The sequence below is a fragment of the Trachypithecus francoisi genome, unplaced genomic scaffold (genome assembly GCF_009764315.1).
Source record: "Trachypithecus francoisi isolate TF-2019V2 unplaced genomic scaffold, Tfra_2.0 Lachesis_group11, whole genome shotgun sequence".
NCBI classification, from domain to species: domain Eukaryota; kingdom Metazoa; phylum Chordata; class Mammalia; order Primates; family Cercopithecidae; genus Trachypithecus; species Trachypithecus francoisi.
In genome coordinates, this window is record NW_022681456.1 from 77080925 (window position 1) to 77103404 (window position 22480).

The window sequence follows — 22480 nt, forward strand, 5'->3', positions numbered from 1 at the left end:
TGTCCTAGAGCCAGAAGGAACACAAAATCCGGAGACACGAAGTCACGGCTGAAGGTCACACAGCCAGGAGAAGCAGATCTTCCATGTCAAGTCCAGTGCCACCCGCTTCCCGGGCACAGCAAGATGGAGAGAGGGAGAGGGCCCTGGGAGAAGGGCACTGAAAACCACGCGCCAGCCTGCCTCCAGCACGGGGCAGGTCTCCCTCTGGTGGCCGAAGCAGGAAAGCGCAGCCCCAGGTCCCAGCGTCTCTCACACACAGGCAGACACCAGCGGCTTTTTTTCTTTCTTTCTTTCTTTTTTTTTTTTTGACTTTTTTTTTTTTTACAATTTTATTTATAACAATATCTGTGTTATTTAGTTGTAAAGGAATTCAGCAAAAATTATTAAAACGTTCACGTCCCCAAAACGGGGCTGCCCACTTGCCCTTCCTGGGTGTGGCCCACCTCCTCGGTGTCCCCAGGGGAGGGGAGGCTGGGGGAATGTTTACCAGAGGAAGTCTCCAGCCCTGGAAACCTCGGTGGGGGCCCTGGAGACGGGAAGGGCCTGTTTGGGAGGGGGATTCAGCATGGCCATCTCATAGGTGCCCCTGGAGTCGGGGCTGGGCTTTGGGGTGGCCTCCCCCAAGAACTAAAACACTCCATCCTTTCCTGCCTACCTCACCCAGAGCCACATCTTCCAGACAGGGGCAGCAAAGAACTCTCCCTCCCCAGAATTAGCCCTCCGGGAGCTGTGGGAGCGGGAAAGCAGGGGTAGGGTCGAGAAGGGAGAGCCTTGGCAAAGTGTCTTATACAGGGAGGGGGAGGCTGCACCACCAGCTCTTCCGGTGGGGTGTGTTCTGGTGGGAGAGTAGGAAGTGCAGCCCCAAGCCCTCCCTGCCTGCCTCCCTGAAGGCAGCATGGGGGTGCCGAGGAGCAGGCAGGGAGGGCATGGAGAAATAATACTGTGCTCGCTTGCTGGCTTGCTCGCTCACATATAAAACGTAATTCCTTCATTTTTACATTTATACATCCGGCGGGGCCAGGGAAGGGCTGGCTGGGGAGGGGCTCACTGAAGGACTTCACTGGCAGGGGGCAGGAGGCTTTCTGGGGGAAGTGCGACGGGGCAGGGCCCTATGCCAAGGGGTCCCCTATCTCGTCCTCAGGGCCCCGGCCCAGGAGTTCTCGCTTCTCGTCCGTGCTGGCCAGGGAGTGGCGACTGCCGTGGCCCCCCATGTAGAGTGTGGCATACACGGGGTTGGTGAAGTTGGTGGGCTGCAGGGTGACAGAGGGTTCAGGTAGGGCTCAGGGGCTGGGCCTGTGGCCCAGGTCACCCCACCCCCACCTCCGTCCCTCACCTAACCCAACACCTTTGGTTAGGCCACCCACAGCCTCTTGGCCCTCCACCCTGCCCGCCTTCCAGCCCACCTTGTCAGGGTCCAGGGCAAAGTCGGCGTCCAGTAGGCCTCCCACATCATCAGGCTCTCCGCCTTCGTACATCTTGTAGGTGGGGTTCCCAATCTCCACATTCATGGCCCCGTTGGTCATCCGCTGGTGCTGGAAGCCCTTAGCCCTGGGGAGAGGCAGGAATATAAGGAGGCAGAGATTATTGGGGGGAAGGTTACGATGGCAAAATAATGGCCAGAATGTTCCAGATTCCCTGTGACTCACCCTTGGACTCGCCGCTTATACCAGAATACCACTCCGGCCACCAGAAGCACCAGCAGCAGCAACAGCAGAGGGATTAGGATGGAGGCTATATCTGGAGGGAAGAGGTGGGACACTGAGTCACCAAGGCTCAGGGAAGCAGGAGGCACACGGTCCCCCTGCTCTAGGTCCTGGTGGCCCTGCCTGCCCCACCCCCTGCCACCTACGTCCTGGCTGCTGCTGGCTGAAGACGTGCTCCTCACACCGGGGCCCTGTCATGTGGGGTGGGCACCTGCAGAAAGGAGGGACACAGCTGAGTAGGCATAACCTCCATAGCCACTGCTGCCAGGGAAACGGGGTGGCGGGGGGTGGGCGCTGACGCCTGACGGTCCTCCTGCTCAGGGAAGGGAGGGATGATCTATGCCTGGGTGAAGCCCGGGCCCAACTCACTGGCACTCAGGCATCATTTTGCTGTTCATGGTGCAGGAGCCGCCATTGCTGCAGTGGCCGATGCAGGTCAGACAGCTGGGGGCCACCCGGCCGTCCGTGCAGCTGCAGGAAGGAATCAGAGGCTGGTGCTGGGGCTGGCAGAGGTGTGTCTGGGATGCTGAGGAAGGGGCAGGGCAGGGCTAGGACAGGGCAGGGGCTGGGCTGAGTGGAACTGTGGAGGAGGGCTCCACTCACTTGCAGGTGACATCCCCACTCTGCTTGTTGACCACACAGACCCCTTCGAGACAGCGGCTGCACTTGTTCACCTCACACCTCAGTCCCTCAAAGTAAGCAGTGCAGCGACATTGTCGGGAGCCATCAGCGGCCATCTGGCATGTACCAAAGTTCTCACAGTAGCCAGAGCACTGCCCTGTGTTTGGGGAGGGAGAGAAGTGCCTCAAGCCCCACCCTCATGAGGGCTCTCCAAAGGTTGAACAGAGCTTTTCTGTTTGCATAATCTTGGTGCCGTGGGTGCACTGCCTCGGGGGAAGCGTGCCAGCACCTTTGTGGGGAAGTGCCAGCAGCTTGGGTCTGGCTCAACTGCTTAAGGCCTCTTTTTCTGAACTTGACCCTGTGCGTCCCAGGCACAGGTTGAACATCACCCCATGCTCTGGGGTCCCCCATCACCCGTCACCCTCCTGCCTGCCCTGGGGCCCAGGGAAGGCTCACTCACGGTACTGGCAGCGGTCGCCCAGGAAGCCGGGTAGGCATCGGCACTGGGGCTGGTTGCCCTGGTTGACAGTGCAGGTGCTGTTGTTGGCACAGTAGCCTGCACACACCTGCTGGGTGCATTTGGGGCCCGTGAAGCCCGTGGGGCACCGGCACGTGGGCATGCCTGGTGGGAGAGGATGTGTGAGCGGGACTGTGGCCCTTGGGACCACCTGGCCCTACAGCAGAGGAATGGGCTGGGGGGACCTGGGCGAGAGTCAGAGACTGGAGTGACTGGATGCTGGGTCATGGAAAGGAGGCTGGAGGCGAGGCAGGGGTGGCCATCTGCCTAAGGTGGGGTGGTGGGTGGTGGGGCTGGGACCCGGGGCAAGGAGCAGGCGTTGCAGGATGAGGGGGCATACCAGAGGGGGAGGCAGCACAGGTGCCCCCATTGCGACAGTGCTCCCAGCACTGGTCCAGTTCACACTTGTCACCCGTGTAGCGGGGCTGGCAGCGGCACTTAGGCTGCCTCCGTGCATTGAGGAAACAGCTGCCACCGTTGAAGCACTGCAGGTTACAGGTTCCAGGCCGGGGAGCTGCAGGAAGGGCCCGTCAAGGGGCAGAGCCAGGGGAATAGGAGGAGAGGCACAGGCAACAAGGTCAGGGGAAGTCAGGAGCCACAGGAAGGAGAGGGTCCTGAGGCATGGCTGGGATTGGGAGGGCATGAGCGTACCATCTGGGGGGGGTGTTGGAGAGGGCACAGGCACGCATGTGCCGTTGTCCAGCCGCTTCCCATTGGGACAGGTGCAGACAGGCCCACTGGGGCTCAGCAGGCAGAGCCACTCGCATTTCTTGCGGTCACATGGGTTGGTCACTGCAGGTATGGGTGGGGTGGGGAGGATGCTGAGCAGGACCCTCCTCTGAGCCCTATAAGCCCAAGGTGACCCCCTCTCCACCAGGTCCCAAGGCCACAGCTTGGAGACTCAATGCCCACAGGCCTCCCTTCCCCAACCCAGGCTCCCCTCTGCCCCCACCTTCAGGCTGCTTGTGCTGATGGTACAGGACCACATCAGAGGCGTGGCTCAGGCCCCCTGTCAGGTTGACCAAGGGGCTGTGGCCAAACTTATGGATCTTGAAGACACGATTATTGATGTAGGTGACACCATAGATGTAATCCTCAAAGACGTCGATGCTGAAGGGGTGACTTAGGCCTGGGGGAGGAGGTGGAGTCAGAGGGGACCTGAGGGGCACTCAGGCCCTGGCCACGCTGTGCAAGACACTGGCACCCATGGCTCCCAGACACCTCAAACTCAACACATCCAGACCAAATTCCCCTCCCCACGCCTGTTCCTCTTCCTGTGGCCACTACTGGCAAAAGGTCCCATCACCCCCAGACTTCCGGGGTCATTCATGGCTGACCTCTGTTCCTTCTCCCCCCATTTGCTACGTTCCTAATGTACCTATGCTGCCTCCATGAAACCTAACCAATGAATGGACAAGCAGGCCAGAGGGTCAGGGCGGGCCTCACACCTGCAGGGCAGGTTCAAGGGGAGGCCAGCTGGAGAGGCCTGGAAGGCGCTACAGCATTGCTGGGGGTCAGTGACAAAGGATGGGAGGCATCGAAGTGAGGCCTCTGGCTTAGTAGGGAGGATGTCAGGGTTGGACAGGGCTGGGGACTGCGACTGCTACGGGGCTCTGACCTCGTTTGCTATCAGCAGCCACAATGGGGTCCGTGCCATTGAGCCGGATGCTGCCGATGACTGAAAGCTTGGCATCTGCCCAGTACAACCGCTCATTGTGATAATCCACGGCCAGGCCTGGGGAGAGAGAGAGCACTGTGAGGGCTTGGCCTCCCCAACCCAGCCTTGGGGTGGAAAGAATTGCCTCCATGCCTGGGACAGTTCCACCCTGTTCTCATGCCATTCACAGTCGCCTCTTCTGGGAAAAGCCTCCACGGCCAATCCGCCCCGTCCCAGTCCAAGCCCCATCCCATCCTTCGCATCCTTTTGTGTGACTTCAGCAGTAGCTGGGCTCTGTGAGCCGGGCCCCCTCCACACCCCGTCCTTCCCGCCCCCCGCCCCATGAACCTGTGGGCCACTGAATGTTGTCCTGCACCAGTGTCTCCCGAAGGGTCCCATCCATCGCTGCCGTCTCAATCTTGGGGTGGTTGCCCCAGTCTGACCAGTACATGGTGCTGGGGAGGGAGAAGGGGTGAGTGTGGGCAGGCCGGAGGGCCAGAGGAGGCAGGCCCAGGCAGGACACCAGCTTCTTGGTCTGGGCACAGGGACTGCTGGGGACTGGGAGGAGGGCATTCTGTCCTTCTACAGAGAAGCAGGAGGGAGTCCGCTTCTGAGCAGGTTGAGGGGCTTTTCCTCTAAAGCCACAGTGTGCCAGTGTGCTCATTCAGAGCCACCGACACTGGCAGAGCTGTTCCCTGGGGCAGAGTGTGGCTGTGCATGACAGCCGGCCGAGCAGAGGTCAGGTCCCTGCCCGAGCAGGCCCAGCTGGGGGCCCTGGGCAGAGGCAGCATGGGGAGGGCCAGGCAGGGGTGGCCAAGAAGGCCCAAGGGCCTGAGAAGGACTCTGTCCTCAGGCTGGCCAGGGAGGAAAGGGCACGCCTGTGGGTGCAGCCCCCAACCCTGTCCCCAGGGCTTCCTACCACCAGCCCAGAGGCCTCCCCCCAGGGCCCCTGCCCACCCCCTCAGTGGGTCCACCACAATGGCGTGGGGCTCATCAATCATGCCCGAGATGAGTGTCTTGCGGTTCTCGCCCTTCATCTGTGCCACCTCAATCACATCTCGGCCCGAGTCGGTCCAGTACACGTTTCCGGCCACCCAGTCGATGGCAATGCCTCTGGGCATCTTTAGCCCTGAAATCTGAATGGAAGCCACAGGTTCAGGGGCCACCGCTTTGTCTTCCTGCCATTATCCCCTCATCACCACTCTGCCAGCCTGTCCCTGCTGGAACGCCACCCCAGGCTCACAGCCAAGCCCCTGGCTTTAAAGAGATTCAAGTAGCGTGGAGCTTATGCACCAGACTTGCAGCTCTCACACGAGGCTGGTGAGCCCTCCCTGAAGCCTGCACCGACGGCGATGATCACCTAATTTTATTGATAAACAAAGTGAAACCCAAACAGGTTAAGTGAGGCAGCTAAGACGTACACAGTGAGTGGTGGCAACGATGGGGGACTGGTGCCGGAGGGCTGTCTGCCTGCCCATCGTGCCCTGCGCCCTGGGCTGCCTACAGCACAGCCAGCTGCTGACCATTCCCACTGCTCTGTCTTCCCGCCGGCCATGCCGCAGAACACAATCCTAAGACTGCCCCCTGCCCCACTCTCACCCTTGGCCCCTCACACTGCCCTTTTCTTTTCTTTTTATCTTTTTTTTTTTTGAGACGGAGTCTCACTCTGTCACCCAGGCTGGAGTGCAGCGGTACTCTGCAACCTCAGTGCCACTGCAACCAAGCGGCACTCAGCTCACTGCAAGCTCTACCTTCCAGGTTCAAGGGATTCTCCTGCCTCAGCCTCCTGAGTAGCTGCGATTACAGCCGCCCGCCACCATGCCTGGCTAATTTTTGTATTTTTCGTAGAGACAAGGTTTCACCATGTTGCCACGCTGGTCTCAAACTCCTGACCTCAGGTGATCTGCCCGCCTTGGCCTCCCAAAGTGCTGGGATTGGAGGCGTGAGCCACTGTGCCCAGCCAGCACTGCTCCTCAAATCCTGCTCTGAACCGCTTGCTCTATGGAGCTCTTCCACTCCATCCACGCCAGCGTGGGCACTCACGTTGAGGTGGGTGACACCCCGGTCAATCTGTCGCCGGTGGCGGTTGGAAGTGGTAGGAGGCGCAGCAGGTGGCAGGCTGCGGTAGGAGATGGTGCCCGTGTGCCAGTTGGTCCAATAGACACGGCCAGCCTTGACATGGACATCCATGGCATCAATGCGGACACTCTCGTCGCCCTGGAATGCCTGCTCGTAAGCCGAATGGGGGTGTCCAGGGAACAGGCTGCGGATCTCATTGTCATCAGCAATGTACAGGACCTGGTACTCAGAGCCTGGAGAAACAAGAGGTCAGGGCTGGGGCTGTGGGATGGAGATGTGCATCCCCCCCAGCTCAGCTCCTTTCACATGAACGGTGTCCTCTTTCCTAGTAGAACAATCTGCTCTGGCCAGAAGCTGCTGCTTACTGTCCCTGCTCAGGGTTGCAGGCTCCAATCTCAGCCTCTGGATCTCCTCCTCTCCTCCCCTGAGCTGATCCACTGTGACCTGCTCCTTTCAGCCAAAAAGCTGTCCCTGCCCCTCCAGACCCAGAGACTTCTGCCTCCTCAAGGCTGCTGGATGGCATCACTATGCTCTCTGCTACAAACTGCCTGGCACATGCTCGGGGGTGCATAGGCACATGGGGTGTGTTTGCTTGGCATGGAGCATGTGGGTGTGCATGGCAGTGCATGGTGGGGGGGTGTGTGTTCCAGGGGTGTGTGTGAATGTGCACAGGCATGAGGAAGGCACAGGTGGGCATCAGAGCGTGTGGGGAATGTACAGGTGAGGCTCCCATGACTGTGAGTGTGCACTGCGTGTCTAAGTGTGCTCTCGTCCTGGCAGCGGTGGGTGAGGAGGCGTGTGTGCAATTCAGAGCACTGCTGCATCCCAGACTCCTTCAGTGAGCCAGCCCCAGGACCTGCTCCCTCTGCTTGGGCCAGCCCTTTGCTCAGGCAGCTGCACCTATGAGTATGGGGCTTCCTGTCCGGGCAAGATGTCCACAGGAAGACATTCCATTCCAAGTCAGCCCCGTTTGATAACCCGATCGCCCTGCCCCATCCAGCCTTTCTGCCCTCTGGCGGCTCCGGCACCTTCGGCCTTGCAGGTGTTGTGCGTCTTCATGAAGTTCCGAGCGCAGCTGCAGAGGTGGCCGCCCTTGGTGTTGTTGCAGAGCTGGGAGCAGGTGCCGAAGCGCAGGCACTCGTTGATGTCTAGGGGTTACAGGGAGGGTCATGGGGGTCCACAGCTGGGGTGTCTGCCCCTGCTCTGCCCCGCTTTCCTACCTTGGCATCCGGGCTGGCCGGGCACGGTGTGGAAGCCCGAGCGGCAGGCACAGTAGGCTGCTTTCTCGGTGCGCACGCAGCGTGCCTCGTCCCCACAGATGCTGGCGTTGGTGGCACAGCTGGTCAGCTTGGGGTCTGTGGGGGACAGAGAGTGGATGCCCTCCCTTGAGCCACCCCAGGCTGGGGCTCCGCTCTCCCCGCTCCCCACCAGCATCCGGTCTGCTGCTGGGCCTCACCGATGCTGCAGTCCTCCTCGTCAGAGCCATCCCCGCAGTCGTCGAACATGTTGCAGCGCAGGGAGGAGGAGAGGCAGTGCTGGTTCCGGCACAGAAACTCCTTCTTGTCTTTGCAGTGGGTGGTCTGGGCCGTGGAGGGCTCTGAGGAGGGCAGAGGCTTTAGACCCTGGGTATTCACCCCTGCCCCCTCCTCCCACAGTGACCCCATAGATACCAGTGGCTCCCAATTCCTAACTGACAAGGCTTGCGGGGGGGGCAAGTCAAACTTTTGGGTTCCCAGCCCCACCTCCAAGACCTAACGCATCAGGCAGCCCCCAGAGCCTTCCCCAGGGGCTTCTCTTGAAAGAGCCTCCAGACTCCTAGCAATGGATCCTCCCCTTCCTGGGCCAGTCCTCCTGGTTAACCCTAAACCCAATGCAGCTCCCACAAGGCTCACACTCACCCCACTGTGCACTATCCGCCCCCTGCAGGCCTTTGTCGGCCTCCTACTCACCACAGTCCTCTTCATCAGTCCCATCCCCACAGTTGTCCGTGCCATCGCATTGGCGCCCGATCCACAGACAGACACGGTCATTCTTGCAACGGAAGGGCCGGTTGGGAGGGCACACGAACCGGGCTGCGACAGCCAGGGGAACACAGAGCTGGAATTAGTCTTGCGGGTGGGGTGGCTGCTGGCCACTGGGGAGCCCGGGAACCCCGCCCCAAATCTCACCACACTCCTCGGGGTTCTCATCTGAGTTGTCCCCACAGTCATCCTCGCCATCGCACTTCCAGGCCAGCGGCTTGCACAAGGTGTTGTTGCACTGGAACTCGTCCAGGGGGCAGGTCCGCACTGGTGCCAGGAGGAGCCAAGAGAGAGAATGAGCCATGAGCCCACCCAGACCCCTCTCTCCACAGGTGGGGGTTCCAGGCTCAGAGAGGTCACCAGGCAAGCAGTGGCACAGCCAAATTGGAACCAGGTCTCTTAATTTTCTACTTGGTGGGGCCAAACTGCCTTTTCTGGTATTTAGGGGAGAAGAGGTCATTTTTCAGGGGTGTCTGGAGGAGTTCAGAGGGCACTCCTTCTCCGGTATGTGGCAGGGCATGGGGCTGTGTAGTTCCACAGCAGGGACGTGGGAATGGAAGACCAGGGCTGGGAATGGAAGACCAGGTTCCCATCCCTGTGCCTAGCCTACCAAGGCAGAGCCAAGACATCTGCCCACACAGTTGGGATTTCCGCTCCAAGTCCCAGTCTTTTCTCACCCTGGGCTTCACCTGCCCCCTCTGTGCTGCCGAGCCCAGGCAGGTCAACGAGGGACAGGCACTGTCTTACTGCCCCAGGAAGGGAATAATAGCAGGGCTTTTCTTCTTGGGGCAGCGGACTGTCTTGGAGGAACTTGTGGGGTGGGGCCTAGACAGGTACAGCCCTCAGGGTTTGCAGGATTTCAGCTCAACTGGTCCCCTAGACTAGGGGGCACTGAGCTGGGCACAACCCGCACAAAAATGTGTATTCAGGGGTCCTGTGTCTTGTTTACTACTATGTCCCTAACACCTATGGCAGTGCCTGGTACATGGTAAATGCTCAATAAATATTTGTTGCATGAAGAATGAATACAGAAGAGAAAGATCGAGTGAATGACTGGGCCACGTGACAGGGTGGGCAGCAGAGGGAGGACCCAGGGAGACCAAGCCAAGGGGCGCACCGCCAGTGCCGCAGGCCTCCTCGTCGCTGCCGTCCATGCAGTCAGCGTCTGCGTCACAGCGCCAGCGCAGGGGGATGCAGTGGCCGCTCTTGCACTGGAACTGGTCCATGTCACAGCGGGGGGTGCAGTCTTTCTGTGGGCATGGGCACAGGCAGCCGGTCAGCTCTTGGCACTCCTAAGCCCTGCCTGAGCTCCTCTGAGGCCACCTCCTTCCTTCTCATCTCCCTGCCCACCTCGTCTGAGCCGTCCGCGCAGTCGTGGTCTCCATCGCATTTCCAGCGCCCCGCGATGCAGCGGCCGTTGGCACAGGAGAACTCACTCTCGGAGCAGGGTCGAGGGGCTGGGAAGGACAGGGGGAGACAGGCCCAGGAGGGTGGGCACAAGGACTCCAGGCCTCAGCAGTGCCACAGTCCTGAGCCCAAGGCCCATCCCCATGTCTCTGAAGACCACAGCTGACTGACCCAGAGGCCGAGCCAGTCCTGGCAGAGCCCACTGGCTGCCCCTATGGAACAGCTTGGCACAGGCAGGCTCACACTTACCCCATGGGACAGACACCAGAGAGGGCACAGGTCCCTGGCCTTGCCCTCAGGACAGACTGTGTTTGGGGAGGGGAGTGGGGACAAGACCACTGAGACAAGCACCAGGGTTTGGGGAGAGGTCAGTCAAGGATGATGGGTAGGGGCACGGCACAGGGATGGGGGGCTCTGGGGCAGAGGTGGGGGTGTGGTGGGAGCACGGGCACATTAGAGACACCTACCTCTGCAACCCCGAGAGGACAGTGTGAAAATGGAGAGAAACATGAGATGAGGTGAAATGGCACAAACTCAAGTACACAACATGGAGTGGGGTGGGTGAGGAGGGCGGCTCCTGCCCCCGCCCTGGGAGGTGGCTGCCAGCTCTGGCGCGGCCTGTGGCAGGAGGGCGGCGCGGCAAGGGCCAGGCCTGGGAGGGGATCCCGTGGGGCTGGCGGGTGGGACGTACTGCAGCTCTCCTCGTCGGAGTTGTCGCCACAATCGTTGTCGTAGTCGCACTGCCAGCGGCCGGGCACGCAGCGGTTGTTCTTGCAGCGGAACTGGTATGGCTCACAGGTGCGCTCATCTGGAGGAGGCAAGTGTCAGGGCAGTCAGGGACAGGGCTGGGGCAGACATTAGGATCCAGGCAGGCATGGTCAGGCTGGCCTGGCGGGGAGGGTGGGCATCCTGGCTTGGGAAGTGTGAGCTGCGGGGAGCCCAGGCAGTGTTTTGAGATGTGGGGTCTATAAGGAGGTTTGGGGACAGGAGACATGATTGGGGGTGCGTGTGTGGGCAGCTGCCTTGGGGAGGAGATGAACAGGTCCCACAGGGTGGGCAAGGAAAACTCCACACAGGTATGCGCAGATGAGGCGTGGGCAGGGGCAGGGATAGGGAAACAGGGAGGCATGGGGCACAGGTGGATGTGGGGAAGCGAGCTCCAGCCAGGCCTCCTTCCCCAGCCCTACAGCAGGCCCAGGAAGCCCAGCACCAGGGCCACACTGAGAACGGTAAGCAGGCAGCCCCCAGTCCTCCGCCTGCCAGGGGCACCATGCCTCCCACCCAGGTAGACCGTCTTCCTCCTGGAGTGGGGTCTCGGCTTACCACACTCTTCCTTGGGCTCATCTGAGCCATCCCCGCAGTCATCCTCTCCGTCACACTTCCAGCGCGCTGGGATGCATCGGCCCGAATCCTTGCAGCGGAACTCATCCACGCCACAGGTCATCTGGGCTGCAAGTGGGTGGGCATGCGGTGAGGATGAGACTCCTTCCAGGAGGGTGGGGAAGGCCTGGGAGTGGCCACTGAGGGGGTCACACGTTGGGGTGGTGTGAGCAGCAGACACTGGGGAGGGAAGCTGGGCTCCAGGCCAGGCAACTCACTGCAGTTGGCAGGCTCGTCACTGCCATCCACACAGTCATTGTCCCGGTCGCAGACCCAGACCCGGGGGATGCACCGTTTGGTAATGGAGCACTGGAACTGGTTGGGGGCGCAGGTCACTTCGGCTGTGGGGTGGGCAAGAGAATGAGGGCCCTCCCTTACACCTGCCACTCCAGTTCACCATCACCATCTTCTCCCTCTTCCAAGCCCTGGCCTTGGTCCTGCCAGCAACTTCTTGGGAGGAAGGAACAGTTTACCCCCAGTTTTGGTGCTTTTTGTTTTCTGGATCTCTATGTCTCTATATCATGCGTGGTGATTTTTATGAGCAAAGCAAGTTACATCCAATATAATTTGTGTTGCCCATCTACTAAAGCTATTTGAGAGCCTCTCAAAGCTGTGGGGGGGATTCCGCCTGCCCTGCTTCCGTGTCATCTCCCACCGCTGCCCCCCCCACCACCTCTGGCACTCACGGCAGTCCCTCTCGTCCTCCCCGTCTCCGCAGTTGTCCTGCCCGTTGCAGCGGAAGATGCCGGGAATACAGCGGTTGGTGTTGGTACATTTGAACTGACTGGGCAAGCAGACGTGGATGTCTGTGGGGGGAGGAGGGGGTGACTCGTGGCGAAGGGAGGACTCAGGGGCAGGGAGAGGGTACCCATCCCTCAGCAGGGAGGGCAAAGGCTTGAGCCGCAGGAATCCAGCCTGGAGAGCAAGCTGCAATGGGCTGCAGCTTCCCTGCCCTTGAAAGCCCCAAATCCTGGGGCGGGGAAGATGCTGGGGAAGGAGGGAGGGTGGCCAGGCAGCGCTTTACCACAGTTGGCCTCGTCACTGTTGTCCTGGCAGTCATTGTCGCCATCGCAGATGAAGGCAGGGTTTGTGCAGATGCCTGTGGAGCACTGGAACTGTCCGGGCCGGCACTTGAACTCGGCTGCCAGAGAGGGAGGCTTAGGGTCAGAGCGGCTGGGGTGGACACAACCAGGTCCACTTGCAGCCTCCAGCCTCTCCAGTGGCCATTCAAAGCCTCAGGAGTCAGGCCGCCTCCGACATAGCTGGGGACCCTTGTGTCACCCCCAGCAGGCACTCACGGCAGTCCGGGGGCTCATCTGAGTGGTCCCCGCAGTCGTCCTCGGTGTCACACTTCCACCAGAAGGGGATGCACTTGTCGTTCTTGCACACAAACTGGAGGGCAGGCGGGGGCAAGAGGGGTTGGTGGGGATCTGGGAGACTCAGAAGTCCTTCTTTTGAGGGGGTTGGATGTTTCAAAGAAGTTGAGGCAGGGGTCAGGGTGTTCTGGGGCAGGTTGGGCTATAGTCAGTGCAGAAAGGCCAAGTGTGGCGCTGCGTGGGGTAGGGTGGGGAAGGCAGCACTGGAGCATGGCGAGGAGGGTCAAGGTTAGGGTGTGGAGGTGTCTGTGTGAGGTGACGGGGGTAAAAGTATTGCTGTGGGGAGACAAGAGGTAGGCAAGAAATGTGTGGGTGTTAGCATGGGAAAACCGGATGCGTGAGGACATTAGGACAGAGCAGGTGTTGGGGTCCAAGGAGGATTGGGGGGTCAGGGAGCGGGCACTGGTGATGGGATCTGGGGGACAGCCTCACCTGGCTCGCTGTGCAGTTGGACACACAGGTACGCCCATCGCTGCCCAGGTAGAAGTTGGTAGGGCAGGCACATTTGTGCCCTCCCCCGGGGGACAGCAGGCACAGGTTGCTGCAGCCACCATTGTTGACCTTGCAGGGGTGATTGGGCACTGCCAGAGAAAACGTCGTGAAATGTGGTGACATTTTCTGCCTTACCAAAGGCTGCCTCACTCACTCCATCCTGGACAGAGGTGAGTGGCCTAAACCCTGCCTCTTTTAGGAGGGAGTTGAAGCCAGAGACAGGAGAGGATTCTCTTAAGGTCCCAGGATCAGGCCAGGCCTGAAGGCCAGCTCCCCACCTCCTCTGTGCTTACCCCCCAGGGGCCTGTCTTCCTTCTGGGGGCCCGGCACCCAGACCCCCACTTGATCGGCCTCAGGGCCTTGCTGCTGCCAGATTCCAGGACTGGATCCAGGCTTGGCTGAAGGTTCCAGGAGCCAAACCATCCCCTGTCTAGACCCTCCTGGAGTCTCCCAGTGTCTGGCCAGGAGAGGGCTTGGTCAGTGCTGGAGAAGGGATAAGCAGGAACTTCCAGGGACCCCGGTGCCCAGCTCACCCTTCACCTGCTCCCACCCCTTGCCTGCTCACCATCCGGCTGGCGCAGGGCGTGGAAGACGTGCAGGTCCATGGGCCGGTGCAGTGTGCTGATGAGGAGCGTTTTGTTGGTGCCCGTGGTCTTGTGGGCTCGGTTGATGGACTTTGTTTCCCAGTCGGTCCAGTAGACGTAGTCCTCAAACAGGGTCAGTGCAAAGATGTGCGGGATGTCCTGGCTCAGCACTGTGGGGCCGAGGGGCAGGCACGGTGCCAGTCAGCCCGAGCTCGGACAGGGTGCCAGCCCACTCCACCTCCTCAAGCCCCACCACCGCCCTGTGAGGTGGGTGTCAGCCCCAGTTCCAGATGGTTCAGGGGCCCCCCATGGTCTCACAGGTAACAAGTGTCAGAGCTGGAGTTCAAACCTAGACTGCCTCATGGCAAGTTCCTGCCCTGCCAGTATATGGTTCCCCTCGGGAAGTGGGGAGCACTGCAGTTCCCAATCGCAGGCCTCCCACCCCCACCCTCCTCGAGGCCAGTCCTCCAGAACTGTGTATATAAGGGAAGGGCCTCTCCTCTTCCTTCCCAAGGGAGCTGGGTGGTGGCCAGGCTGGGGAAGCCCCTGGGTGCTCTGAACCTCACACCCCAGTGAGTGGTGTCCTGAGGCCATGTCCTCTGCTTTTTATGTCCACTCTTGCCCCCAAAACTTGATCCCCTGTCGCTTCAGACTTCCATCCCCACCGAGTCTGCTGTGCCTGGACAGCCTCACTGGCACACTGACCAACGTGGCGATTGGAGCCATCCAGGCTGGCAAACTCAATGTAGTCCTCGCGGGCGTCAGCCCAGTAGATGCGCTCAGTGACATAATCCAGCGTCAGGCCGTTGGGCCATGTGATCTTGGTGTCCACGATGACGCTGCGACTGGACCCATCCATGCCGATGCGGCCAATCAGTGAGTGGTCACCCCAGTCTGTCCAGTACAGGTACCTGGCGATGGGTAGGCAGTGAGCCCTGGGAGATCCCATAACCCATCCCACCAGTGGCCTGCAGGGAGGCTGGGCTTGGATGCTGCTTTCAAGGGCTTCCCCAACCCTCCTCAGCCACATACCCATTCTGCACATCCACTACCAGAGCCCTGGGCTCGCGGAGGCCAGAGCTGACCAGCACCGTCCGATAGGCCCCATTGAGCTTGGACACCTCAATGGTGTCCCGGCCTTTGTCGCACCAGTACAGGTTGCCACCCACCCAGTCCACAGCCAGCCCGTCGGGGTTGCTGAGGCCTGTACGGTGTAAGACCTGCAGGAAGAGGCAGGGGAGGGAGAGCTCTGGGTGACCTGGGGGAAGACCTGCAAGCCTCTGTGAGGCTCAGCCTCCCCATGTGTAAAATGGGGTAGAGCTCCCTCTGCCAGCTCTGGTGGGAGAACCATGGAAGTAAAATGCCCAGTCCTGGGCCTGACACTATGTACGTGTCAGCAGAGCCTCTAGGAGAGGGGGCTCTAGGTGGTGAATGGGACCACACTCCAAGCCTCACAGTGCTTGGCCAGACCTCAGGGGGAACTTCCTGATAATTAGGGAGACGTGGGGCTGGCAGTGAGGGGAAGAGCAAGAGAAATCTCCCGGTCCTTGCTGTCTGGGCCCAGAGGAGAGTAAGCAGCCAGAACAAGCAGTCATACAGTGACTAGTGGAGTGAGAAGGAAGCAATTTGGGTTGGTGGGACAGGAAGGAGAGACGATCTGAAAACAGCCATCTGGGGTGGGCCAGTGTCCGTCGCTGAGGGCCGCCCGCCTCACCTGCACGTTGCTCCCGTTAAGGTGCATCCTTCGGATCATGCTGCCCTGGGTCGTCACATCCGTCCAGTAGATCATTTGCTCTCGGTAGTCAAAGTCCAAGGCAACGGCATTGTTCAGGCCCTGGATTAGGGGAGTGAGGGAGAACAGAAATCTGTTGTGGCAGCAGGGGCCACATTTACATCTGGGGGAGGGATGGTTGGATCTAAGTGGGGAGACTTGCAGGGGACGCTGTGCTGGGTCTGGGAGATGGGCAAAGGGGAGGAAGGCCTGGGTTTGGTACCTGCTTAAGTAACGTGTAGTTGGACCCATCCAGGTTGAGCTTGCGTAGGTAGTACCGGTTGGCAAAGATCAGAAACGGTTCCTCGTCTGCAGACAGAGGATCTCGCCTCAGCTCCTGGCACATTCTAGTGGCCCTGGTCTCCTGCCTGTCTGGAGCTCTGCCACCCGGGCGGTCCCACACAGCCCCCAGCTGCCTGGGTCACCTCATGCCCTCCAAGCGTGAATCTCACCAGTCACAGCCTTGCAGCTGTGGGGGTCGCCGCCGCGGGGTGCGTAGCCCTCCACACACAGACACTTATAGCTGCCATGGGTGTTGATGCAGCGCTGGCTGCAGGGGAAGGTGGTGCTGCACTCATCCACATCAGCACATGTCCGGCCGTCGTCCTTCAGCCGGAAGCCAGGGCGACAGCGGCACTGCAGGCACAGGGAGCCTTGGGCTGGGCGTGTGGCAGGGTCTGGGCCTCCCACCCTGGAGACCTGGCTCAGAGACTCCAATTCCTTCTACCCGGCCTCATTAGGGGCAGCAGCACATGGGTACTAAGTCCACCCAGCTGGCTGTCTGGCCTTCGCAGTCCAGGCCTCCTTCTGTGTGCCCCGAGTGTCATTTGACAGAGCTGCGTGTGCCCTCCCCCTGGAAACGCTTTCTTCTCATGGCTGTTCTCCTGCCTCAGCAGCTGCTCCTTCTCAGGCTCTTCTGTTGGTCCCCTCACCTCCCTGCTCCTGGCTGTTGCTCAGCTTGGGGCTCAGACTTTGGACTCCTCTCTTCTCCACCTACACTGCTCCCTTGGGAATCATATCCAGGCTGATAGATTCAAATAGCAGCTCTATGGCGATAACTCCCAGACTTCCCTCTCCAACCTGGGCCTCTCCTTGAACTCCAGACCTGTGTATCTCTTGCCTACTTGACGCCTCACTCCTCCTTTCCTCTCACACTCCGTATCTCATCTGTCAGCAAATCTGCTGGCTCTCTACCTGCCAGATAGAGGCAGATCCCAACCAAGCAGATTTCCGTCTCATTCACTGCTGTATCCCCAGTGTCTAGGGGATGAATGAATGAATGAGCCAGTGGAAAAAGGCGCTCCTGGCACGTCTGGGGTGTGGAAGCTCCTCCCCGGGGCTGGGCATACCTTGAAGCCGATCTTGAGGTCCTCACAGTCCTGGCTGCAGCCACTGAGCTTGTGGCTGAGACACTCGTTGATGTGGCAGCCACGCTCATCCGAGCCGTCACCACAGTCATCCTGGCCATTGCAGAGCAGTACCTCAGCCACACAGCGCCCGCTGCTGCACAGGAACTGAGACGAGGCATTGCACTTGTGCTCTGCAGAGGGGCGGAGGCAGCAGGTCAGCAGGGTCTCAGGCAGTCTGGGGAGGGGGCAGAGGGGAGCCGGGTCTGGGGCCCACCTGGGCTGGTGCAGTGTGGGTTCTTGGGAGCCTCGTCACTCTGGTCGTGGCAGTCATTCTCGCCATCGCACTCCCACTGGCGGGAGCTCAGACAGCGCCCATTGGCACAGCGGAACTCGCTGGGGCCGCAGGTCGGGTACTCTGGGGGAGGAAGGGACCTGTGAGGCTGATGCCCTGGCCCAGCGGAGGGCAGGGCCTCCTCCCACCACCGCCGAGGGCTCACCACACTCGGGGGACTCGTCGGAGCCATCTGCACAGTCACGGTCATGGTCACACACGAAGTGCTTGGGGATGCACTGGCGGTTCTGGCACATGAACTCACGGTCGTCACAGGTGCTGTTGTACACTGTGGACAGAGGTGGACACAGCCCTTCAGCCCTGCTCAGCCAGCAGCTGACCGTCCCCCACCCTGACCTCCTGTGGTTCTCCTGGTAGAGTGGGCAGGGCACTTGATGAGGAGTCTGGACACCTGGACTACAGCTATGGCTCCACCCCAGCGGACCCCGCTGAGGCATTTCCTCTCCTGCACCCCAGCTTCCCCATCTGCAAAGTGAGACTGGGGTCATTTGCTGTCCACCCGGTCCACACGGCCCCGCCACTCACAGCAACCAGCTGCGATGCTCTCGTCTGCACCATCAGCACAGTCTTTGTCACCGTCACAGAGCCAGCGCTCGGGGACGCACACGTGGGTGCCAGGGCAGGAGAAGGAGGAGGGGCCACACGTCTTGCCTTCTGTGGGGGGAGAGGGGGCCACCAAGAGACTCAGGAGCGGGTGGATGAGGGCCAGCAGCGGAGGTGATGCACTCGCTGCTTCGCCGTCGTCTGCAGGGGTGTCTGAGTGTGGGGTGGAATTGGGTGGAGTCTGTCTCTCCCTGGAGAAACCTCCCCCAGCCCAATCCCAGCTTCCTCACCACAGTGAGCAGCCTCGTCTGAGCCGTCCCCACAGTCATCGCTGCCGTCACACAGCCACTGCTTGGAGATGCAGCGATGGTTCTGGCACTCAAACTGGGCCTCTGAGCAGAACTTGTCTGGGGCAGTCGGAAGCCACAGTTAGATGGGGAAGGGCGGGGGTCACCCACCTGGGGAGGCTGATGCCATGGGAAGGACAGGAGAAATGCCCACAGCAATCCTCTGTTGGGGGGCTCAGCAGCAGCTAGAGCAGAGTCTCTGAGTCTAACCTCAAGAGTTGGGGTGTGGGGCAGGGGGTGAAGGCCCTGGGTGCCCTTTTCCAAGGGGGCATTTCCTGGGGGGGACTAAGAAGTGGGGCCCAGCAGGTTCTTGGAGCACTGAGTAGGTGCTGTGGTCACTCACTGCAGTGGGTCTCGTCCTCGCCGTGTTCACAGTCATCCTCCTTGTCACACGTCCAGCTCATGGGGATGCAGCGCCCACTAGGGCAGGCGAAGTAATTCAGGGGGCATCTGGGGCGTTTCACACCTGGGGGGCGAGGCAGGTGTGAAGGCCCTGCTCACCGCAGGCCACCGCCCACCACACACCTGCCCCTGCCCACCTGGGCAGTCACGCTCATCACTGTAGTCCCCGCAGTCATTGGCGCCGTCACACACCCAGCTGGGTGCGTAGCAGAGCGAGGTCCGCTCACAGGGCTGGAAGAGCATGCCCTTCACGCCCAGGCGGAAGTAGCTGCTGCAGTCGGTGGCACCTGGTGGGGGCAGGGGTGAGGGTGACTCCTGGTTCACCCCGATCATCCCCCACTGGGGCAGCTGCTAGCCCTACGGTGCCTTCATGCTTTTCCAAAAGTTGAACAATGCCCTTCCAGTGGGGCGCTGTCTGCATCATCTGCTCACTGCCCCCTCTCGGAACCCCATGGGAGCCCAGGAGCAGAGGCAGGATGGGGACAGGGCCTCAGGGAGATGGAGGCTATCAGTGGGGACGAGGCAAGGCGGAGAGGAATGTGGGCAGGTAGGTGCAGGAGGGCCTGAAGGCGGCAGATGCAGTGAGCGATGGGGAGGAGCCCAGGAGGTGCCAGCAAAGGGTGTCACTCACTGCAGTTCATCTCATCTGAGGCATCCTCACAATCCACAAACTGGTTGCAGCGGCTGGAGTTCCCGATGCAGGTCCCATCCCGGCAGCGGAACTCGCCCACACCACAGGCTGTCTCTAGAACAGTGCCCGCCCCGTACCGTCAGGCCAGAGTTTTCTCTGTGTGGGCCAGGAGGACGCAGGACAGAGCTCCTGGCCCACAGCACCTGCCCTGGCCTGTCACAGAGTGCCTTAAACCAGACACCACGGGGCCCAGGGACAAAGCTTGGCCAAGGAAGGGTGGGGCAAGAACTGAGGTATAGATGGGTTATGCCAGTGCGCCTCACTCACTGTTGCAGGGGATCTCATCAGAACCATCTCCACAGTCATCCGCCCCGTTGCACCACAGCATGTTGGACACACAGCGCCCGTTGCTGCACTGGCGGAAAGTCTTCTTGCAGCGGCGGGAGTCTGCAGATGGAGGAGTAGGCTGCACATCAGCCACAGGCACAGGGAAAGGGCTGCCTCCCTGAGACGTCATGCACGTGTCCAGCTGGCCGCCCCCCAACCCAAAGGCCCAGTATAGGCTAACAGTGGTTCTGCCCTTCATGAGCTCCCAAAACTCATGGTCAGGAAGCTGGGTCCCGATCCTGCTCCATCCTGCAGGGGCTGAGGCTGTTGCCAGAGGGCCAGGGGCCTGGGGGAGGAGGACCTGGGCTTTGGACCTAGAAGAGGCAGGGGCTGCAGAGGGCTCCTTACTGCAGTAGGATGGCTTCTCATCGGACTTGTCCTTGCAGTGGGGGACGCCGTCGCAGGTCAGGCTGAAGTTGATGCACTCACCATTGGCACACTCAAACTCATCTTGTGCTCGGCAAGAGGAATTCACCGCTGGGGAGGGAGGTGGAGGGAGCTTTCTGAGCCAGGGTTGTGGGCCCCAGTGCCCACGCCTCCTCCCCCCTGGAGCTGAGGTCATCATCAGCTTCTTCTTGGCAAAAGGCTTTGAGGAGCTGGGCTGGAGCGCGTTGGGGAGATGGTCACCATCCCCCGTGTGTGCTTGGGTTCCCTGCCAGCCCCTCCCCCGCCGCCTGTCTCACCTCGGCAGGTGAGGTCATCCTGGAGGATTCGGCCCCCTCGGCACGAGCAGTTGACATGGCCCTGGTGAGTGAGCAGACACAGGTCCTGGCAGCCGCCATTGTTGATTCGGCACGGAGAGAGTTCACCTGAGCAGGGACAGGGCGGGCGCAGGGCTGCAGAGTGTTTGCTATTGTGCATGCACCCAGAGTGCCCACCCACTCACTGACTTCACGGAGCTCCCAAGCTGCTGCTCAGCCATGGCAGGCACAGCGGCTTGCAGCCAGTGGGAAGGGCATGGGGGTGGCTGCTGTGGAAGGGCCAGGTGCATGGGGTTTTTGGCAGCTGTGCTGTTGAGGATGTGTGTGCTTTTAGGCAGGCCACGGTGGGCTTTTGAGTGTTTCTGGGAGATTCCAGTCTGAGGGCCCTGAGATTATGGGTGCAGTAGTGAGCCCCAGGGCACATGAGAGATGCCTGGGAAAGCTGCAGGTCTGTTGTGGGGGGCGGTGGGGCATGTACTTGTGCCCACTGAGGGCACATGCACCCAGGCTCTCAGGTGTCTGTGTTGCTCCAAGTGAGGAGAGTGACCAGGGTGGGGGTGGGGGCACCAAGGGCGTGGATGAGCCCTGAGGGGCGGGGGTGACATGAATGTGTGTGCGCAATGTGGAGGAGATGCCAGGCATGTGCAGAGTCCATCTGTGTGCACAGATGTCTTGGGGGGAAGGGGTACAGGAGCACTGAGGGTTTTGCAGTTTCAAAGGTGTGTACAGCTGTGTGTGTCTGTGTAACGGAGGCTCAGGGACAGCAGGACCAGGCAAGTGTGGGTGAGGTGTTTATAGTATGTCTGTATGATGTGTGTGTGTGTGTACTATGTGGTGTGTGATATGTGTTGTGGGTGGTAGGTGTGTGGCGTGTGTATGTAAGTCCTATGTGTGGTGTGTATGTGTCATGTGTGGTGTGTATGTGGTATGTGTGTGTTGGTGTGTGGTGTGTGTGTGGTGTGTTGTATGGTGTGGTGTGTGTCTTGTGTGTGCTGCAGTGTGTGTGGTATGTGTGTATGTGGTGTGTGTGTGTGGTATGGTGTGCGTGCTGTGTGTATGTGGTACAGTATGTGTGGTGTGCGTGTGTGTTGGCTGGGTGTGGTGTGTCCTGTGTGGTGTGTATGTGGTATGTGTGTGTTGGTGTGTGGTGTGTGTGTGTGGTGTGTGTGGTGCGTTTGTGGGGGTGTGTGTGTATGTGGTGTGTGTGTGGTGTGTGTGGTGTGCGTGCTGTGTGTATGTGGTACAGTATGTGTGGTGTGCGTGTGTGTTGGCTGGGTGTGGTGTGTCCTGTGTGGTGTGTATGGTGTGTTGTATGGTGTGGTGTGTGTCTTGTGTGTGCTGCAGTGTATGTGGTATGTGGTGTATGTGTTGTATGTGTGGTGGTGTGTGTATGTGGTATGTGTGGTGCGTGTGGGGAATGTGTGTATGTGGTGTGGTGTGTGGGGGTGTGTGTGGGGTGTGTAGTGTGTGTGGTATGTGTGGTGTGTGTGTGAGGGGGTGTATGTGTGGTGTGTGTGGTGCGTTTGTGGGGGTGTGTGCATGTGGTGCGTGTGGTGGTGTGTGTATGTGATATGTGTGGGGTGTGTGGTATGTGTGGTGTGTGTGTGTGAGGGGGTGTATGTGTGGTGGGTGTGGTGCGTTTGTGGGGGTGTGTGTGTATGTGGTGTGTGGGATATGTGTGGTATATGTGGTGTGAGGTGTGTGTGTGTGGTATGTGTGGTGTGTGTGGTTTGTGTGTGGGGTGTGTATGTGTGTGTACATGTTGGGGGTGTGTGTATGTGGTGTGTGGTGTGGGGGGTGTATGGTGTGGTGTGTGTGTTGTGTGTGTGGGAAGAGTGTGGTATATGTGGTGTGGTGTAGCATAGTATGTGTGGGATGTGTGTGTGGTATCTGTGTGTATGTGGCGTGTGTGTGTGGTGTGTGTGTATGTGGTGTGTGTGTGGTGTGGTATATGTGGGGTGTGTATGATATGTGTGGTGTGTGTATGTGGTGTGCAGTGTATGTGTGGTGTGGTGTGCAGTGTATGTGTGGTGTGGTGTGTGTGTGTGATATATGTGGTGTGTGTATGTGGTGTGCAGTGTATGTGTGGTGTGGTGTGTGTGTGGTATGTGTATGGTGTGTGTGTGGGGGGGTGTGTTTATGTGGTGTGTGGAATGTGTG

At 60.1% G+C, this 22480-nt stretch overlaps 1 protein-coding gene across 1 annotated transcript in view; it reads right to left on the bottom strand.

The window, feature by feature from the left end:
* Positions 1-274: 274 nt before the first annotated feature.
* LRP1 (LDL receptor related protein 1) overlaps positions 275-22480 on the bottom strand; it is an 86445-nt gene continuing 64239 nt past the window's right edge. The window contains exons 45-89 of the mRNA XM_033221597.1: positions 20303-20428; positions 19968-20096; positions 19560-19679; positions 19233-19346; positions 18739-18888; positions 18543-18665; positions 18143-18259; positions 17835-17963; positions 17455-17577; positions 17232-17372; positions 16958-17148; positions 16061-16244; positions 15832-15917; positions 15552-15671; positions 14870-15057; positions 14543-14748; positions 13819-14007; positions 13194-13342; positions 12684-12777; positions 12410-12526; positions 12072-12191; positions 11604-11726; positions 11329-11454; positions 10697-10813; positions 9949-10055; positions 9716-9848; positions 8746-8865; positions 8527-8649; positions 8034-8174; positions 7798-7932; positions 7606-7725; positions 6542-6810; positions 5456-5634; positions 4847-4953; positions 4460-4576; positions 3794-3970; positions 3493-3633; positions 3182-3355; positions 2785-2946; positions 2307-2481; positions 2073-2174; positions 1850-1914; positions 1647-1737; positions 1404-1548; positions 275-1250 (exon numbers count right to left, since the gene is read on the bottom strand). Coding sequence (XP_033077488.1) covers positions 1110-1250; positions 1404-1548; positions 1647-1737; positions 1850-1914; positions 2073-2174; positions 2307-2481; positions 2785-2946; positions 3182-3355; positions 3493-3633; positions 3794-3970; positions 4460-4576; positions 4847-4953; positions 5456-5634; positions 6542-6810; positions 7606-7725; positions 7798-7932; positions 8034-8174; positions 8527-8649; positions 8746-8865; positions 9716-9848; positions 9949-10055; positions 10697-10813; positions 11329-11454; positions 11604-11726; positions 12072-12191; positions 12410-12526; positions 12684-12777; positions 13194-13342; positions 13819-14007; positions 14543-14748; positions 14870-15057; positions 15552-15671; positions 15832-15917; positions 16061-16244; positions 16958-17148; positions 17232-17372; positions 17455-17577; positions 17835-17963; positions 18143-18259; positions 18543-18665; positions 18739-18888; positions 19233-19346; positions 19560-19679; positions 19968-20096; positions 20303-20428 — 6206 coding nt within the window. The 3' untranslated portion in view covers positions 275-1109. The remainder of the gene's footprint in view (positions 1251-1403; positions 1549-1646; positions 1738-1849; positions 1915-2072; positions 2175-2306; positions 2482-2784; positions 2947-3181; positions 3356-3492; positions 3634-3793; positions 3971-4459; positions 4577-4846; positions 4954-5455; positions 5635-6541; positions 6811-7605; positions 7726-7797; positions 7933-8033; positions 8175-8526; positions 8650-8745; positions 8866-9715; positions 9849-9948; positions 10056-10696; positions 10814-11328; positions 11455-11603; positions 11727-12071; positions 12192-12409; positions 12527-12683; positions 12778-13193; positions 13343-13818; positions 14008-14542; positions 14749-14869; positions 15058-15551; positions 15672-15831; positions 15918-16060; positions 16245-16957; positions 17149-17231; positions 17373-17454; positions 17578-17834; positions 17964-18142; positions 18260-18542; positions 18666-18738; positions 18889-19232; positions 19347-19559; positions 19680-19967; positions 20097-20302; positions 20429-22480) is intronic.